General features: G+C 36.7%; 1 protein-coding gene across 8 annotated transcripts in view; it reads right to left on the minus strand.

The window, feature by feature from the left end:
* Positions 1–5,518: 5,518 nt before the first annotated feature.
* MTMR2 (myotubularin related protein 2) overlaps positions 5,519–21,070 on the minus strand; it is a 101,741-nt gene continuing 86,189 nt past the window's right edge. For all 8 annotated transcript variants that reach the window (XM_046684769.1, XM_046684771.1, XM_046684776.1 and 5 more), the window contains 6 exons: positions 20,722–20,907; positions 17,605–17,811; positions 13,245–13,337; positions 9,850–9,963; positions 7,603–7,779; positions 5,519–6,879 (listed from right to left, as the gene is read on the minus strand). In XM_046684769.1, the coding sequence (XP_046540725.1) occupies positions 6,718–6,879; positions 7,603–7,779; positions 9,850–9,963; positions 13,245–13,337; positions 17,605–17,811; positions 20,722–20,907 (939 nt within the window). In that variant the 3' untranslated portion in view covers positions 5,519–6,717. The remainder of the gene's footprint in view (positions 6,880–7,602; positions 7,780–9,849; positions 9,964–13,244; positions 13,338–17,604; positions 17,812–20,721; positions 20,908–21,070) is intronic.

Genomic DNA, 21,070 nt, shown 5'->3' on the forward strand with positions numbered 1-21,070 from the left:
TCCCCACTGCCACACACACACCAATGGATTGTCTTTTCTTTCTTTTTTCTTTTTAGCTTTGTTAGAAACATCTTTATAATCATTGTTTTCTGACACTTCATTACATGCATTCCAGAATGGGTGTCACTTCCATTCACTGAAGGAACACTGTACTGAACGCAGCTAGCAAGTAGCTTTGTTGGAAACATCTTTATTATGTCTTTTTAAACAAACACTTCACTACATGCATTACAGAATGGATAGCACTTCCAGTTTCTGAAATAACACTCCCGAATGCACCTTACAAGTAGCTTTGTTAGAAACATTACAAGTATTTTTTAATATTTTTTATTGAATAAATTTAACATATAACAATGTGTAAATTTAAGGTGTACAATGTTACTTTGATACACGTACATATTGTAATATGATTGTCACTGTAGCGATATTTATCACATTACATAATTATAGTACAATATTGTCTATATTCATTATACCGTGCATTAGATCTCTGGTGTATTTACTACGTCATCGCAAGTTTGTACTCTTAAACAACATCAATCTTCCCTTCCTACCCTCTTTCCCTGGTAACCACCATTTTACTCTGTTTTTCACCAGTTTGACTTTTTTAAATTTTACATATAAGTGACAGCATGCAGCATTTGTCATTCTCTGACAGCACATCGTTTTTGTCACAAATGACAGGGTATCCTCCTTTCTCATGGCTGAATAATATTCCATTCTGTGTACGTACCATATCTTTTTTATCCATTTATCTGTTGATGGGCATTTAGGTTGTTTCCATGTCTTGGCTATTGTGAATAATGCTGAAATAAACATAGGAGTGCATATTTCTCTTCAAAATCCTGTTTCCGGGGCCAGCCCCGTGGCTGAGTGGATAAGTTTGTGTGCTCCACTTCAGTGGCCAGGGGTTTCACTGGTTCGGATCCTGGGTGCAGATGTGGCACCACTTGTCAGGCCACGCTGAGGCGGTGTCCCACATGCCACAACTAGAAGGACCCACAACTAAAAATATACAACTATGTACTGGGGGGGATTTGGGGAGAAAAAGCAGAAAAAAAAAAAGATTGGCAACAGTTGTTAGCTCAGGTGCACATCTTTAAAAAAAAATCCTGTTTCCATTTCCTTTGGGTATATACTCAAGAGTGGAATTGCTGGGTCATATGGGAAATTTATTTTTAATTTTCTTCTTTAACTTTCAGAGGTACATCATATTTCGAATTCTGTGTAGGTTACATCATATTCACCACCCAAAGGCTAATTATCCATTACCACACGTGTGCTTAATACCCCTTTTGCTCTCCTCCCTCCCCCCTTCCCCTCTGGTAAGCATCAATCCAATCTCTCTTGCTATGTGTTTGTTGGTTATTGTTTTTATCTTCTACTTATGAGTGAGATCATATGGTATTTGACTTTCTCCCTCTTATTTACATAGCATAATTTCCTCAGTGTCTATCTATGTTGTCACAAATGGCTGGATTTCATCCTTTCTTATGGCTGAGTAGTATTACATTGTGTGTATATACCACATCTCTATCCATTCGTTGCTTGATGGGCACCTGGTTACTTCCAAGTCTTGGCTATTGTTTATAATGCTGCGATGAACATAGGGGTGCATGTATCTTTATGCCTTTGTGTTCTGAAGTTCTTCGGATAAATACCCAGCAATGGAATAGCTGGATAGTATGGTAGATCTGTTCTTAACTTTCTGAGGATACTCCATACTGCTTTCCATAGTGGCTACATCAGTTTACACGCTCACCAGCAGTGTACAAGGGTTCCCTTCTCTCCACATCCTCTCCAACACTTGTTTCCTATCTTGTTAATTATACCCATTCTGACTGGAGTGAGGGGATATCTTGTAGTTTTGATTTGCATTTCCCTGACAGTTAATGATGTTAAACACGTTTTCACGTACCTGTTGGCCATCCATATATCTTCTTTGGAAAAATCAATGTTCAGATCTTTTGCCCACTTTTTAATTGGGTTGTTGGTTTCCTTGTTGTTGAGACGTATGAGTTCTTTGTATATTTTGGATGTTACCCCTTCTCTGATATATGGTTTGCAAATATCTTCTCCCAATTGTTAGGTTGTCTTTTCATTTTGTTGGTTTCCTTTGCTGTGCAGAAGCTTTTTAGTTTGATGTAGTCCCATTTGTTTATTTTTTTCTTTTGTTTCCCTTGCTTGAGGGACCTCTGTATTGTTTTCCATAGTTGGTTGGACCAAATTACATTATCACCAACCATACAAGGGTTCCTTTTTCACCACATCCTCACCAGCACCTGTTGTCTCTTGCCTTCTTGATGATAGCCATCCTGACAGCTGGGAGGTGATATCTCATTGTGGTTTTGATTTGCATTTCCCTGGTGATTAGTGATGTTGAGCATCCTTGCATGTGCCCTTTGGCCATTTTGATGTTCTCTTTGGAAAAATATATGTTTAGTTCTTCTATTTTTTTAATTGGATTGTTAGGTTTCTGGTACTAAGTTGTATGAGTTCTTGATATTTTTGGATATTAACCACTTAGCCAATATATGGTTCGCAAAAATTTTCTCCCATTCTGTAAGTTTGTCTTTTCCTTTTGTTAATTGTTTCTTTTGCTGTGCATAAGCTTTTGAGTTTGATGTATTCCCACTTACTGATTTTTGCTTTCCCTTTTTGTGCTTTTGGTGTCATGTCTAAAAAATCATCACCAAGACCAGTATTGAGGAGATCCTTCCCTACCTTTACGTATAGGAGTTTTATGGTGTGAGGTCTCATGTTTAAGTCTTTGATCCATTTTGAATTAATTTTTCTGAGTGGGGTGAGATAGGGGTCCAATTTCATTGTTCTGCATGTGTTTCTCCAGTTTTCCCAGCACTATTTGTTGAAGAGACTATACTTTCCCCATGGTGTATTCTTGGCTTCCTTGTCTAATGTTAGTCGACCGTATACACCAGGATTTAATTCTGGGCTCTCTATTCTGTCCCACTGGTCAGTGTGTCTATATTTGTGCCAGTACCATACTGTTTATATCACTATGGCTTTGTAGTATAGTTTGGAATCAGGAAGCATGATACTTTCAGCTTTGTTCTTTTTTCTCAGGATTGCTTTGGCTATTTGGGATCTTTTGTGGTTCCACACAAACTTATGGATTATTCTATTTCTGTGAAGAGTGCCTTTGGTATTTTGATGAGGATTATGTTGAATCTGTAGACGGCTTTGTGTAGTACGGACATTTTAATAATAATCTTCCAATCCATGAACACGAGATGTCTTTTCATTTGTGTCTTCAATTTCTTTCAGAAAAGTCTTGTAGTTTTCATTGTACAGATTTGTCACTTCCTTGGTTAAATTTATTCAGTAGTATTTCATTGTTTTTGATGCTATTGTGAATAGGATGGTTTTCTTCATTTCTTTCAGATGTTTCATCATTAGCATAAAGGAATGCAACTGATAGCTGTATGTTTATTTTCTATCCCGTAACTTTCCTGAAATTACTAATTAGTTCCAACAGTTTTTTTGTTGACTCTGAGATTTTCTCTAAATAAAATCCTATCATCAGCAAATAGTGACAATTTTAGTTCTTTCTGATTTGGATGCCTCCTTTGTCTTGCCTAATTGCTCTAGCTAGGAGTTCCATTACTGTAGTGAATAGGAGTGGTGAGAGTGGGCTTCCTTGTCTTGTTCATGATCTTAAAGGAAAAGCTTTCGATTTTTCTCCATTGAGTATAATGTTAGCTATGGGTTTGTCATATATGGCCTTTATTATGTTGACATATGCTCCTTCTACACCCAGTCTCGTAAGGGTTTTTATCATGAAGATGTTGTATTTTGTCAAAGGCTTTTTCTTTGCCTATAGAAATGATATGACTTTTATCTTGTTTTCTTGAAATGATGTATTACATTTATTGACTTATGATTTTTGAACCATCCTTGCATCCCAAGGATAAATCCCACTTGATCATGGTGTATGATCCTTTTAATGTGTTCTTGAATTTGGTTTGCTAATATTTTGTTCAGAATTTTTGCATCTATATTGATCAGGGATGTTAGTCTATAGTTTTCTTGTATCGTTATCTGGCTTTGGTACCAAAGTTATGCTGGCCTCATAGAATGAGTTTGGAAGTGTTCCCTCCTCGATATTTTGGAAGAGTTTGAGGGGGATTGGTGTTAATTCTTCTTCAAATGTTTGGTAGAATTCACCAGCAAAGCTGTCTGGTCCTAGAGTTTTCTGTGTTGGAAGTTTTTGATTACTGATTCAATCTCTTTACTCATTATTGGTCTGTTCAGATATTTCTTCCTGATTCATTCTTGGTAGGTTGTTGTTTCTGGAGATGTATCCATTTCTTCTTGGTTATGTAACTCTTCTAGGTTCAATGTCTCATCTTTCTCATTTTATTTATTTGCATCTTTTCTCTTTTTCTTAGTCTGGCTAAATGTCTATCAATTTTATCTTTTTAAAGAATCAGCTCTTAGTGTCATTGATCCTATTTTTCTGGTTTCTATTTATTTCCACTCTGATCTTTAATATTTCATTTCTTCTCCTAATTTGGGCTTCATTTGTTCTTTTTCTAGTTCCTTGAGAAATAAAATTAGGTTGTGTACTTGAGATCTAATTTCTTAATATGTGTTTATTGCTGTAAACTTTCAGAACTGCTTTTGCTACATCCCACAAGAATTGATATATTTCCATTTTCATTGTTTCAAGATACTTTTTTATTTCCAATCCACCCACGTTTGGATGCACAGATGGATGGGATCTCTCAGGTGTTCTGTGCAGAGCTACTTTTGTTCAGATCTGAATGTCCAATTATTTGTAAGTCAAAAGGGAGAGAAAAAGGAATGACTCAAGCTGCCATGATGCTGATGTCACCAGCAATGGACTATCTTAAATGCACCCCACTTTGGAGATTCCTGCAGAAGGTGAAAGGAGGCCACTGGCAAGTTTTAAAAAGAGAAGTAATAGATTTGCACTTAGATTGCTCTGGCCTTTGAATGGAATTTAAAGTGGATGTGAGGGTAGTAAGACTGAAAGTTTTAAATTCTTGATCCTTCAGTCATCTCCATTCTTCTCTGTGGTATCAGAGCCAGATGATAAAGGCTTAAATGAGAAAAATGATAAACTGGACAGGAGAGAATGGATTTGTAAAATACTTGAAATAGAAAACTTAGCTTTAATACTGATAGACTGGCCACTAATATACCATTAAAAATTCCTTATAACAAATTTCACACAAAGACCAAATCATTTTGGTGCCAGTTTTGCTAATATTGGATGTACTAATAGAAATTATAGTTCCCCATTGCAAGACCAAAAGCAGGGACAAGGTTCAGACTATAGTGAAATAACAAGTGAAAAAATACTCTATTTTTGAATATTGTTTGATTTGGGTATTAGAGGAAAAATGAGTTCAAACTGAACATTTCAATTTGGAATGGGTGCTAAGAGACACCCCTTTCCTTAAAAAATTTACAAATAACATTTCTGCAAAAGAAACTTAAGGCAAACAACTTAGGACATGGACAAAGTTTAAAGTCAGTTGAAATTTTCTTTTAATTAAAGACCCACGGGACAAGAAGCTCCTTTATTACAGTACATAACATATGGCTCTTATATAGAGTAAAAGAGACATCAGGGAGTCAAACGTTTCTACCAGCACCGAACTCTTACTGGAGCAGGTGGACAGTGAAGCAAGGTTTCCTTTCCTGGCACAGATTGTAGAACATTTTTACACGCAGTAAGTTCTTTGGTAAACTTAATGATTCAGCGGAATTACAGAATTTGCAAATGAAAGTAGTAGTAAAATACTTTATGTAAAATTTGAGCACAGTACTTCTCACCATAAGCTATTTATACAGACTTCAGAAAAAACTCAATCCTAGTAAACTTTTAAAATTTTGCCTGAAAACTTACCAATTAACTTCTCTATGTTCAGACACACAAAAACATGTAAATAAAATAGGGTAGATGGTGAATTTTTAAAACATGTCTTATGATGTTTCTAGTAATTGGGTAAATGGAAACTAATCTGAAAGGACGTGGAATTCTTTGAAATCCTGGACGGCTAGCTCTCTCCATCCTCCCCCCAAGCACATCTATAAGGCATCATTTTAGAACAGCTATCTGACACATCTTAAATAAGTACATAAATAGTGACAGAAATAACTTTCAACTACTACTGCACCATAATATCTTCAAGAGTTTGCCTTATCATAGATGAAGAATGTGAGTGTTAAAAGGTGATCAGAGTAAATCACTTCCTACAAAAAAGGAAAACCCATGATGAGGAAAGGAGCATCAAACGATTTTGATCTCCCATGACATCAAGGCCCAATATGTATGATGCCATGGAGTTGCAGTGTTGGTTTGGTTTGAAAACTGTGATGCTCCTCCCTCTGTGCAATGACTCCCTTCCATCAAGAGGTATGTTTCTGAAGTCGTTTGTATTTTGAAATCAGAAACTTGTTCCCACTGTAGATCCAGGATTGAAGCATTTTAATATTCTTTGGGTGACATAAGATTAGTGTCATAATCATATAATTACATACGGGGTTATTTCACTTAAACCATCTGCACTGCTACAGTTCTAAACTCATCCTAGAGAGATTTAAAATAAATAAAGCGACTGAATTTCTCTCACAGACAGGTTCTAAGTTCAGAAGACTTCCTGCTCATAAAGCTGCCATTGTAATCAGGGTTCACGGCGATGATGGCCCCATCCAATAACAGTCCTTTCATACAACAGTTTGGACAGGAGTGACACACTGGGCAGGAGAACTGGCTCTCTCTGAGGACGAGGGTGATCGGTTGGAAATCTCTCTCTGTAGTTCCTCTACTTTTTTCTGAAGCTCTGCTCGTTTAGCAAGAAGTTCTTTATATCTGTTGTGAATGGGCTCCTACAAGAGCAAAACACCATCAAATTATTTAACAGGACAACTGTAAACAAACCAAAAGTCAAATCATTCTTTTATAGTTCTTTCCCTAAATGTTGCAATACGTGTTTTTCCAGCTCTGGGGACCAAGCCCACTTTCCAACACATGAGTGAAAATTAATTTCAGGGACTTGACTGACACCACTGCTCTTTCACTGGTTTTCCCAGTGCCCCCAAGTATTTACGCACAAGACCCTTAAATTGGTACTTTAACAAATAAGACAAATAATTAACAAGATAATCTAAAAGCCAATAGTCCAAGATTTGCTAACATTTAGTTGCAGATTTTGTCTTTTAAACAGTTCTAAGTAGTAAATATTCCATACCATATTTCAAAATAGACTAGAATTTTGTTAAGCTTTTAACATTCCTAAAGCTATTTTCTCCAACCTATGAAAACAAGACCTCTGGATATTATCCAGTCCAACACCCTCATTTTACAGAGGAAGGAAGAAAAGGCAAAACAGAAGTGATTTGCCCAAGGCCACATAAGCAGTCAGGATAAGAACCAAGTATATTGATTACTCCCATGTACTGCTTTTTCTTCTACACAGTTACAACTATTAACAGGAAAAGGGGAAGTTTTAAATATGCACAGATAATTTTTCTAGTTGCTTTCAAGGGGACAAACCTAATTCATACAATTTCGTGGATGAAAACTCCCACTGCATACTGTTGAGCATATACCTGTGGTTTCATCCTTGGATTCCACCTTACGTAATACCCCACCCAGAGCTCTAGGTGGCGCATGCTGGCTACTGGATAAAGGACATGATTGGAATAGCTCCCATAGAGAGGATTAGTGAAGTCTTCCAGCTGGCTATTTATGTACGACCACAGTGACACAGTCCTTTTAGGAAGATTCTGTAAGAAGGAAAAACAGGTAAAGATTCTCCATCACATAAGCTATTTTATACTTTAGATGAAATTTGTAAAGAGAGAATACTGTGATCATTAAAATCTCTTCAGAGGGAGAGAACTTCAACACTTCAGTGACAGCCCCACCTTTACATTAAAATCAGAGGACAGTGGAAAACGCTGCAGTTCCTCAAAAAGTTAATAAACATAGTTACCATACCAGCAATTCCACTCTTAGGGATATACCCAAGAGAACTGGAAACATATGCACACAAAAACTTGAACACAGATTTTGAAAGCAGCATTATTCATAACAGCCAGAAAGTAGAAATAACCCAAAAGTCCATCAACTGATAAATGGATAAAATGTGGTATATCTATACAATGGAATATTATTCAGCCATAAAAAAGACTGAAATATTAATATATGCTTCAAATTAAACCTTGAAAACACTATGCTAAATGGAAGAAGCCAGACACAGAGACCATATCTTAAATGATCCCATTTATAAGTAATGTCCAGAAGAGGAAACTCCATAGAGAGAGACGGGTTTGTCAGGGGCTGGGAGGAGAGGAAAATGGGGAATAACTACTAAGGGGTACGGGGTATCTTTTCAATGTTCTCAAATTAAATAGTGGTAATGGTTACATACCTAGGCAAATATACTAAAAATCACTAAACTGTACAATTTAAAGGACTGAATTTTATGGATTGCACATTATATCCCAGTAAAAGTTGTTTTTAAAATCAAGATACAATAAATTCTATTCAAGGCTCTCAAAAGATGAGAGCATCTTTGGAATTTAGCTACTCTTTTTTTCTCTTCTTCTTTTTTTTTTTTTTTTTTTTTTTTGGTGAGGAATATTGGCCATGAGCTAACATCTGTAGCCAATCTCCGTTTTTTTGCTTGAGGAAGAGTGGCTATGAGCTAATATCTGTGCCCATCTTCCTCTATTTTTTATGTGGGATGCCGATACAACATCGCTTGATGAGTGGTATGTAGGTCCATGCCAGGGATCCAAACCCACGAACCAAAGCAGAGCACACAAACTTAACCACTATGCCACCAGGCCAGCCCCAGAACTTACATATTCTTAGTTATCTAACATTCAATAAATTCTTGAGTCCCTACTATGCATGGAAATATTTACTGCATGCTAGACACTGAAGATATAATGGTGAATTAAAAATTTATATCTGCCTTCAAGACTTTATAGTCTAGGAAGCACTCACTACACGGCAGTTATTGTAGTGTTTTGTATGGTTTATTTGATCCTCACAATAGTAACTACTATTATGCTTGTTTTACAGAAGCAGAAATTTACTTGCCCAAGATCACACAGTAAGTGACAGATCCAAGATTTGAACCCAGGCAGCCTGGCTCCAGAGCAAGCACTCTTTGCCACTAATAACTATTTTATAACCATATTTTTTAGAATGGAAACTGGGGAGACACCAATCAAAATGATTAATATATTCATGTATAAGATAGATGTATTTTGAGGAAGACAGAAGTAAACCTTGAAATGTAGTCCTTACACAGTTTCTTCTAAATAATATCAACCATTTAATAGTGATACCTCTGGGGAAGTGGGATAACAAACTTTAACTTTCTACAGAATATCTTTTCAGTGTTTGAATGTTTTATAGTAGTATTTTATAATTTTAAAAAAGACCTAAAATAGCTCCTATGTATGCAGAAGTTATTTTGTGATCTGAGCTGTCCACTGAAATGTTCCTGTTTCTGAAGGATTTCCACCCTTCAAGGAACAAGAGGCGCTTCGGCGCTCCCGAGACTCCACATGCTTCAGTTCTCTTTGACAGACACTGCTTCCCACCCATGAACTCACCTGACAGCTAAAGGGCACCTGCAGCTTTACGACAGAGGCACTTCAAAATAGATCAAGTTCGGATGTACGGAAAGAAGTAATCATGTTACAGTAAATAAAATAAAATATCGCCAAAGAAATCATCCAAAAGAACGAGTGTTCAGTGGAAATCCATCAGAGAATGCACTCAGGTAGGGAAAGGACCTATTGGAGGTAGAGAGGGAGGGGTCAGGGCTCACATTTTACCTCTTTTCCTCTCTGCTGTTCACTGTTACAGAGGAATGTTCCAAATAAACAGCTGTACAGGTGGTCCAAAATGGTAATGAGAAAATATTCATTGAATTCAAATGCTGTAGGAAACTGCAAATTGAAAACCACAAACACAAAACTATGAAGACATTTGTTCAAGCATATTCATCCTTGTATATGAGTACATCCTTTGTAATACTTCTAAAAATTATGCTAAATGATATTCATAACTATATATTTCTAAGTCATTATGGCATTGTCTACTCAAAAGTTTTCTGTTAAAAAAGTCACGTTACCACTTTTTTGAGTACTTTCTCCCACAATCTCCTTTTCTTGTGAAGTGAGAGTTTGAGTGGTCTGATCTTGATGTTTCTATGTCCCCTCTATCTGTTAACCCTAAACTTGCAGGCTGATCAATTTTGACTCGCACAATTCTAGCAACTCTCATCTTTCTCTGCCAAAAATGAGCATAAACAACATAGTAAGATTTTTCTTTAAATTTTTAACAACATGGTTTTATTTTTAGGAATTACACAAAAAATATTAACAATGTCTGTATAAAATGTCAGCAATGCACCAAAATAAATATCCAAGGCAGATGTGCAGATCATTTCAAGGCTACACTACTTATCTTTTTAAGGACCATGCAGTCAACCCAGAGTATCAGGACTATGGCAGCCTCCTTCTAACAAAAAGAAAATTCACTTTCTCTGTAACCTAGGACAAGGGCTTGACTGGATGTCTCAATATTACACAAACATCACAATTTAGGGGGAACTCATCAAGGACGAGCTACAGATCCAAGGAAGGTAAAGGATTTAGTTTAATCCATCCTATTCATCTAATATTTCAAAATTATTTAAAAGCTCCTATGTAAGATTGTACCAATTATGGGACTGTGGAAAAGAATTCCATGAATATTTGGATTTCAGATTTGGGAAATAAATATTGGTTCTAAGTTCTTAGCATGATCCCTACCTACTAGTGGAGGAAAATAGCAAGAACTGCACGCAAAAGGGATAGGATAGGGATGAAAACAACTTTACCTTGAAGTTTCCTAAATTCTAGGAAGCTATAAGCAGGGTAATGTGGCAAATTTCTCTTCTTGAACAATAAAGGGTAACTACCACGCCTTGAAAAATAATTTTTGAGGTAGTGAGGTTGAATGAAGCAGGTGATGAAGCACATGCCAATAAAAAGCCAATTAACTGTAAGAAACTTTGTCAATCTCATTCATTCATTTACAAAATGAACCCCATCACCTCCTGTATTGTTACACACTCTTATCAGCCTTATTTATTAGCCAACTATGAACGCACCCTGACTCATTAAACAGCAATCCAAAGGAGCTAAGCCTGTGCTTAGTTTTTCATCTTCTTGGCAAAACCATTAGCTCAGTTATGAGAAGACAGCTTAATCAGTGGGCATCTCCTCACAACAAAACTAAAATAGCACAGCATTAACTGCTTCTACTGCTTTTAAAATCCTGAGCAGAGGAGGAATATTTTGTTCTTACATGTTTAAAATTTGAAGGGCTCTTCATCAACTGCTTCCTGATCCCAGAAGTGAGAGGATGGGGATGAGGGTAGGAGGAGAGACAGAATCTGGCTAACTGCAACATAATTGGTCCCATTTTGATAAAGGTGGTATTTAGGCCTCTGCACAAACATTCCTTTATTTATAAAAGTGATGATTGCCAAGAAAAATTATGACTAACATGTTCTATGTTCAGGAAGACAATGTATCATACAGAAAAACATAACTAGATGTCTAAAATAAAGACATCACTACAATGGATTTGAAGTTCTATGAAAGAAACATAAGATTAAACCAATTTTCTATTATTTAGTGACTTTAGCTCAAAATTAGAGTTAAACAGCTTTTAGATATACAGCATATAAAAAGTTAATACAATTACTAAGGAAGAATTGTATTTGTCATGTACTCTTCTGTGCAAACATTGGTAAATGGGACCGATTTTCTTTTTTAATAAACATCCCAGAACTAATATATTCACATAATGTTGCCCCCTTCAAGAAAGCAGTACACTCAACCATCAATGATGCCATGGCTTCAAACAGCCTTTCTAGTCCTTTGATATGGCATATTTGATTTTTAGCAGTAATCAAATGTTATTTAAAATTGAATATGGTAATGGTTAAAATTGATCCTATTGTTTTTGGTCAAATATCCAAAAAAGGATTGGTAAGGATTTGTACAGAAGATACACCAGTTCAAAAGCAATACCAAAGGGAAAATTCAAACCTACCCCAAGAAGTCATAAACATTATTACACTGAGTATGCAGCATCTCCCCTCCCCCAGCACCCCAAGGGCCTAATTGATAAATTACATACACATTTGCAGTATGTATGTTAAAATACTAGCCTCATCATACTGAAGTCATATCTACTGCAACACTTCATTTAAACCAGCAAGTTTCAAAATAATCCACCTAAACTGAAATGCTTATGGGGGAAAAAGACTATTCAATATATAATTGATGCATTTCACCTTAGGATAACCATTTGTTTTCTTCTCATGAAATAAGTAGTATTTTCTTGAAGCTAAAATATGATACTAAAGCCAAGCAGAGCCAGCAATGCCCTACTTTATATTCACGTGGCAGTCGAAAAACAAACCAGACTCTCAATTGTTTGAGATCTAATAAACCTTTGGATAAACAATTAACTGACACACCAACGAGCCGTATCCAACTTTTGAGTTTTGAGAAGATTTGTTTTGAGTAGAGTTAAACATTTTTAAGACAGTAACCCATTCTCTCATTAGTGAAGTGATCCCATAATAAACCAGGTGTTTTTTAATCTCCTCTGGTATCTTTGCAATAGACTAAATCTATTTACAATATTTCACACAGTTTGTTAGAAAGTTGATAGGTCGTCTAAAAAACATAATCTCTCTCTCTCTCTAAGAACAAAAAGAACTAAATCTATTACATATCTACCTTGCCATAATTTCCACCTAAACCGTTTTTTCATTAAAATTACTTAAAATGAGATTTTAATTTGCTTGAGTTACCTAGCCTATTTCTTCATTTCTTTACCTCCCTTAGCAATGTATAGATGAGCTTCTAGGTGAAACCACCATTATTTAACACCACTTGTCCAAAACAAAGGAGGAAACCTCTCAGGGGTTATCATCAATGCCACTCATTACAAAGCTAATGGAATCAAACTGTCAAGTGTTTAGTACTACCTCCAAATAATATCCTTTAACTTCATAATGTGATAACAGCTACTAGTCCTATTACCTAGAAACCTTACATGAATTTCCATTTTACATGAAATGTAGGATAATCTGTGACCAAATCTCCCAACTCTGACCGGATGGCTTAAAAGAGACCTGTAAGAATGGATATCCCAGAGAAGTTACCTGTCTCGTCATTTGCCAGACACAGTCAATAAACTGAAGAAAAACAGGTGATCTGTCTGCATCTGCATGGTTCTTATCACCGTGGCCAAGCCTCTGAAGCAAAGACAGTGAAATATTACACATGCTTTGTGAGATTTTTCATTTTTTAATGGAAATAATTTTATTTTCCAATACAAGTAATATTTGCTCAATATTTTAAAAAACTCAGAAAATCTTTTCAGAAGAGCACTGCAAAAACAGAACTCAATCATAATCCTACCAAGCAGAAATATCTATTGACATTTTGATGTACAAACTGCCAGATTATTTTCTGACCTGAGAAGCTTGTAATATGAATTACACCTTTGTGTAATAAAAGAAATCCAGACCTAAAAGGTTGGTAACAGTAGAAGCAGTTGGACCTGGGGGCCGACTTTTGTCCCGGAGGTTTAATTTTCCCCTGAACATTAACAGTGACGTGCACCATGGCCTCAGGAAGCACCCTTCTCCTTTAGCACCTTGGCCAGGGCATGAAAGGGACTGCGCATCTTGGTTCCAGTCTGCCTTCTTCAGAGAGAATCGCATGAGCAGAAGCGACTGCCCTCCAAGCACGCACTCACCCACTGTCTCCATTTTCTCCTCCTCTGCGGCCCTTTGCCCCAGGGGAAGGGAAGAGACACAATTCTAAAAGTACGCAATTCTAAAGCCGCAATTCTAAAAGTACGTTCCACAGACTGGGGCGGGGGCTGAGGGAATCCTGTGAGATAAAAACTATTCTCCTAATAATACTAAAACATTACTTGCCTTTTTTCAATGCACTGATATTTTCACTAATGGTTCAGAAGTGATGAGGGATAAACCTTCTGGCACCTTAGGAGGAATCAAGCAAGGCACTGGAATCAAACTACACTAGTGACTGTACTCTGCCCTGCCACACACTTGCAGTGGAAGGAAAAAAATCAACCTCTCTGAAGCCAGTTTCCTTGATGAAGCAGCAAAAATCACTAACTTCATTAACTCCCTCCCCTTGAGGACAATTTTTTTAAATAACCTGTATAACAAAATGGGAACTCTAAATGTGCCTCTGCTGCAAACTGCAGCAGGATGGCGGGGAATGCTACTTTTTCATGCAACATCATTTTGACTTGAAAGAACAACTGATACATGAACTATGGTTATTAAGACGAATATCTTGCAGACATTTTTTTTGAAAATGTACAAAGTGAACGTATCACTTCAAGGAAAACAATGGATGGTATTTGTTGCTAATGATAAAATTCAAGCTTTTGAGTGAAAATTAGATTTTTGGAAAACTTTTATCTGCCATAATGTGCTTGATAAAGATTTTTCTGATAAAATCAGTGGTAATATTAACAAATGCGATTTTAAGGTATTAGATATTTACAAATAACCAACATACGATATTACAAAATCATGCATGGGTAAAGATCTATTCAAAGTGCAAGACAGACCAATGGAATTTAATGGAACAAACAATGAAAAACTCATTGATTTAGCTTTGGATTTCACATTACGATCAACCTCTAAGAAACTCCTATTTGTCAAGTTTTGGCATAGCATCAAGGAAGAATATCCACAATTCCCTGAAAGAGCCATTAAAGTCCTCTCTGCTTCTCAACCTACATGTCTGTGTGGCCAGATTTTCCTCAAACACAGACTGAACGCAGAAGTAGATAGGAAATTCAGCTATCTTCTATTAAGCCAGATATTAAAGAAATCTGCAAAAATGCAGAACGATGCCATTCTTCTCATTAAGTTTTGTTTGTTTTGGAAAATATAATTACATTTCTTTAAAAATGTTATTTATGTTAAAATATAATAGTACTATGTTCTGAATGTTTGTTGCCCCCACCTCTAAAATTCATGTTGAAATCCTGAGGCCTAAGGTGATGGTATTAGGAGTCATCATCTTTGTGAGCCAGTTAGGTCATGAGGGTAAAACCCTCATGAATGGCATTAGAGCTCTTATCAAGAGACCCCACAGGTCCCCAGCCCTCTCCTACCATGTGAGGGCACAGTGAGAAGCTGGCAGTCTACAGCCCAGAAGAGGGCCTTCACTGGAACCAGACCATGCCAGCAACCCGCTCTTGGACTTTCAGCCCTCAAAACTGCAAAATAAACATCGGTTGTTTATAAGCCACTCAGTCTGTGGCATTATGTTATAGTAGCCCAAATGGACTAAGACAAATAGATTATTTCTTTAATTAATAAATATTTTTGAATTTTTAGAAATTTAATTTCTAATATGATAAATATTGATAGACATAAACCACACAAAGTTCTTTGGGGTCATCATTAATTGCTAAGAATGGAAAGTGGTCCTGAAATCAAAATGTTTGAGAATCGTTACCCTATGTTAACCATCATTACCCTACGTTAACCATCGTTACCCTATGTTAACTTTGACCAGGTGTCCTTTAATTATCAAATTCTGCTTTCAGACAACAACTAGGAAAAAAAATGGAGTAGGTAACCAGAGTTAGCAATTTAGGAATCCATAGCAACTTCAAACAGTCTGAAATGTTTCTGATTTTGGCCAATTTATATGAACATGTGCAACTTTGGTTGACTAAAACTTCTTTCTTTGAAGTAAGAGTTGTTTTACTTTTTTAAAGGTCTTTTCACTATAAGTAAATTTTATAGAGAACTGAAAAATGTCAGCCATCTGAATAGATACTCCAGATGCCCAACTTTAACAGTTAAGTTCAAAAGAGCAGACTACCTTTAAATGTCTGTTTCTTTCAAGTTATTTATAAACACTGCTGGGATGCCTGTAACTATTTACCAAAGGTTAACATTAGAGACAGCATCTGGGCAAACATCTTTCAGAAAGTGGTTCAGCTAATCTCGGAAAACGCTGCTGGGAACCATGCTCTCAGTGGCTTCAAGGCCTCTGATGACCCAATCCCCCTCTCCGTGGTTCTCTGAACCACCCCTCCCTCAACTCTACTCTCACCACGCTCAGTCATCTGGACATTTGCTCACACTGTTCCTCCTTCCTGGGAAAATACTCCTACTCCTCACTCTCTCAATTCTGTGATTACAACCAACACAGATGGGCCAATACATGAGAACCAAGGCCTACAAGGTCACTGTTCCAAAGTCTTCTGATTCCAAATTTAATGTTTAGCAAAAACACAGCTAAAAACCACTTGAATGTTTATTTAATTAAAAGCTACATGAATCCAAAAAATGATGTAACAAGAAAGCAAATTTGAAAGCACAGTATCCTTTAAAAGGGACATCATAACCCCGTTCCTCTATTTGAGGAACTGTGATTAGTTCTGGGTACCACACTTGTAGAAAGACATGGCTAAAGTCCAGAGGACAACTGGAATGGTGAGGGATTAGGATGACAAAATACTGAAGAAAATGGATATTTAGTCAGAAGAAGAAAAGATTATGAATGATATGGGCAGAACGGTACTTTCAGATATTTGAAGGGCTATTTTATTTGGATAAGTGGTCATATTTGTTGTTCTTGTCTCCAAAGGGGAATGTAGGAAAATGGAAAGCAAGTTTTAGTTCACTATGAGGAAGAGGTTTCTAGTAGGTAGACTTTTTGAAGTGAGACTGGAGAGTCTCAGGAAAGGACTGGCTGCTTATTTCTGGAAGTGTTAATAGAGAAACTAAACAATCATTTTGGGGACACCCTAGAAGACATTCAACAATGAATGCCTGGACTCTGATGTCCGTCCAACTCTTAGATTTCATACCAATGACAACAACAAAATAAATTTTGAGACATACAGTGGACATGAAAATGTCATTTCCATAAAACTAACTATAACACTTTCCAAACATATGGTCATTACATATTATCCTTAAGAAAGATAAGAGAGAAGCTGTTTTATTCCCGAGTTAAATTTTTACTTTTCCCTCTGTTATTTCTTCTAGTCCCAGCCTGATTTTTTTTTGCTCCTGATCCTGTGTGAGCAAGGCTACTTGTAGAGCTACTTTAAATTAAGAATAATAATTAAGCCATTCTCATCTTTTTTTAAGTCTACAAGAAAAGCTAGAAGAGCCTTGTAATTCCATTAACTATTCATGCTAATCTTAACATGTGTCATTTGAAGGTGGAGACACCCATGGCCATCATGGAATGATGTCTGATGTTTCCTGGTAGAGATCACTGAAGAGACTGGGTCATAAACCTGACCAATAGCCAGCCCCGGCTCCAGATGGCAGAGCCAGGATAGGATATCCTAATGCTTTCCAAAACAAAGACATTCTCTTGAGAAGTTTACCCCTTTAGAATAAATGATCAAATTTAAATAAATATCTAACGAACAAAGGGCATTATTTTCACAATCCTTATGCGAGATCCATGTGATACATTGAGTCAAGGTTCTTTACTCACAAGTTGAAACCGATGTCCAAAGCTTAGCCATTCTTTTTCCACAAGGACTTCAAATCCTCGGATGGTTCGATAGTATCCATCCAACATGAGCATGGCGAGGGCAGTTAGCTGCGCTGTGCGGTCCCAACCATCGCTGCAGTGTACCACCACAGACGTCTTTCCTGACTCGACTCTGTCAGCAATCCTTAGAGCCCCCGCGAGAATAAGCTGCAAAACAGATTTTTAAAATGAAATTTTAAAAAAATTAAATGCTTCCTTCCTCCACATTTACTAATAGAGTTTTGTTAGGGATGACTGTGTCAATAACACGCAGAGAAAAACATCAGTCCCCTCCCAAAAACATTTTTATAAATGGTAGATGATATATAAATTTTGCTTTTAAAACTAGAAAAATCTCATAAATGCAGATTCCTATTAATCTGCACAATGAAATACCCAAATGAAAGGCACCTTTGGATTCTAAACACATCAACAGTATGAGTAAGGGAAAAGAAGGATAAAGTTCTAAAGAGATCTGTTTCTAAGAATCTTCAAATATTCCAACATAATCTATTTAAATAAAAATAATATGCCAACTGAAGTCTTATCTGTTATTTAAAACAATACTCAAATTAGAATAAGTATGAAAGCAATAAAATTGGGCCTCTTTTAAAATATTCTATAGCATTTATTTTACTATTTTTACAAATGTCACATGGCATACAGCAAACACAGTATAAAACTTTAGAGTAAGCTCCTTTTCTGTAACAGTATGAATAAAAAATTCGCATCAGATCAACATGTTCCCACATCAACTTAACTGCTATCTAAAATAATTTCAGTTTGTTTTTGTTTTTGTTTTGTGAGGAAGATTGGCCCTGAGCTAACATCTGTTGCCAATCTTCCTCATTTTTGCTTGAGAAAGATTGTTGCTGAGCTAACATCCGTGCCAATCTTCCTCTATTTTATGTGGGACGCTGCCACAGTGTGGCTTGATGAGCGAAGCTAGGTCTACACCTGGGCTCCAAACCTGCAAACCCTGGGCCACTGAAGTGGAGTGCATGAACTTAACCACTTTGTCACCAGGCCAGCCTCCTCAGTTATTTTTTTAAATAAGCAGAGACTCTTTGCAAAATAATTCATGTTTTCTGAAGTTGATCTTGTGTTAAAACTAGACAGAATTAGATGTAACCAAAAAAGAAACAAAAAAGTCTAATACCCTTTAAAATGGACAATATAGTCCAATTCTACTCTGCAGTGGCCAGATCATACTTAAAAAACAGCACAGCTCCACAAACATAGATCAGAATCAAAGAAAACAGATTTACTAGGCTTGGAGAATCTCCAAATAGCCTCCTTTTGATCATAGCTGCAGGCATATTCTGGAAATGGGGTACTCTGAAGCAACCTCAGTGCTGACTATGCGTCAGAGTCATCTGGGAGCACTGTTTTAAGTGCCTGCACCCCAGTCTCCACTAATCCTAAGCCGCTATTTTAAATAACTTGTACCTATAATTCAAATGCATATCCAGACTTAGGAATCACTGACCCAAAAGACTAGAATGGTTGGAAAGTTAAGACTAACCAGGAAGAGTTATCCAAAGTGGTCATCATCATTCATTCACTCCTTTATAAAATAAACATTTATGGAGTCCCTTTTTTGTGGCAGGCGCTGCTCTAGATGCTGGAGAGAGAGCAGTGACCAGAACACACAAAATGCTGGCTTAAGGAAGTTTACATTCTACTTAGGGGAGGCCAGCCAGATGCAAACAAACAAGGAAATAGATGTTAGAGGGCAATGAGTGAAAAAGCACCGTGCAGGGTCTAGGGAGTGCTGGCTGAACTGTTACTGTGTATGGAGTGGTTGGGAAAGGCCTCTCTGAGAAGGTGATATTTGAGCAGGAATCTGAAGAAAGAGAGTGGGTGAGCCTGGCTGGCGAGAGGATTGAGGGAGGAGAAGGTAGTCCAGACACCATTGCATTTCTTTACCTCTAAGGAAAACTGTTCCTGTTAAAGCCAGCTTTTTCAAGAGAATGTTGTACCTACTAGCGAAATGTCCTGGAATTTACAGAAGCAAATGTTGCAACTTACGGTCGTTCCAAATCAAGTCTTACAGTTTTCTCTTTACACATCATACAATGTAATACATGGGCCACAGAACATGCTCTCTAACTGAGGAGTGCTTACACTTTGCTACATTGAAGCTTCTAAGCTTCTAGAAGAGAAACAATAATTCTATTTTTATTATAATAGTCTTTAATTCTTATTAGGTCAGTTTGGCCTTCGATTTTCTCTGAATTTGAGAGATTTTAATGTGAGTACAAGTCTGCTCCTTCTTAACATGAGAAACCTCATTTCCCTTTATTTCATAATACATGTCGTTATAGAAGTCTATATTTTAGTAAGCTATGTTATTGAAATTCAGACCTTTTCTGAAAATATATGTTAACTATATTAACTGAAATAATAATTGGTGCTTCAAACATCATATTAACGTGTTAGGCAAATTAGCGTTCACATGGTAGTCTCCAAATCATTTGACATTCAAATGGTATCCTTTATTCAACTACTTCACCCCGTTTCCCTGACCACAATGGTTTTTACTTCACCAGTCTCCAACAAGTAATTACTGGGTGCCTATCATCACAGACAGTGCTGCCCTAGCTCCTGAGGGGACAAAAAAGAAAGATGATTTATCCAGTTGTGGTCTCTATGAATTAGCAATATATGTTGGTTGACACACAAAAGCAATTAAATGAAGTACAAGGTAGTCCAGATTAAATGGAAAACAAAGTAAAGTGAAAAGTTCAGAGAAAATGGAAATGAATGTAATCTGGGAAAGTTTCATGGAAGAAATGAAATATGAGCTAGCAACTGAAAGACAGGTAGAATTCAGATAGGATGAGAAAGAGAGGTAAACAAGTGCAACAGAACCACAATATAGGAAACTAATTCACTCAAGCACTAAAACTTAGAAGTAGTTCTAATTATCAAAGCAGTTCTCAATTGTTCACTGTTTCAAAAGGTACTTTCATCTTGACTTCAATTGTAAGAAAAGAGCTACCACAGACAAAGAGGCAGAGAAAGTCACTGACTGATACTCCATAATAGCCTATGGAAATAGTAACATCCACCCACCTTAATATGTTCTAGCCAGTGAGTAGACTCCAAGTTAGACAACCAGTGCGTTTCCTCGATGTTGGGGTACACAATCTCCTTCAGTTTTCGTAATGATTCTCTCATTACATGAATATTGTGGATATCTAGAAAAACTAGTTCTGCATTTTGATAGGCATCTTCACTTTCATAACCTCCACCCTTTGCCTAGAAAAAAGCACACATCACAGGAAATCAAAAATGAACGCACATCCATTATAAGCTGACATCCATGAAAAAGTGCCATAAAATATCCAATAGCATGAAAACTGATACATAGTACCGACGAACAGGAAAACTCCATGGGAAAATGTGGATGGCTCAGGGCAAC

This window comes from Equus quagga, chromosome 14 (genome assembly GCF_021613505.1).
Source record: "Equus quagga isolate Etosha38 chromosome 14, UCLA_HA_Equagga_1.0, whole genome shotgun sequence".
NCBI lineage: Eukaryota > Metazoa > Chordata > Mammalia > Perissodactyla > Equidae > Equus > Equus quagga.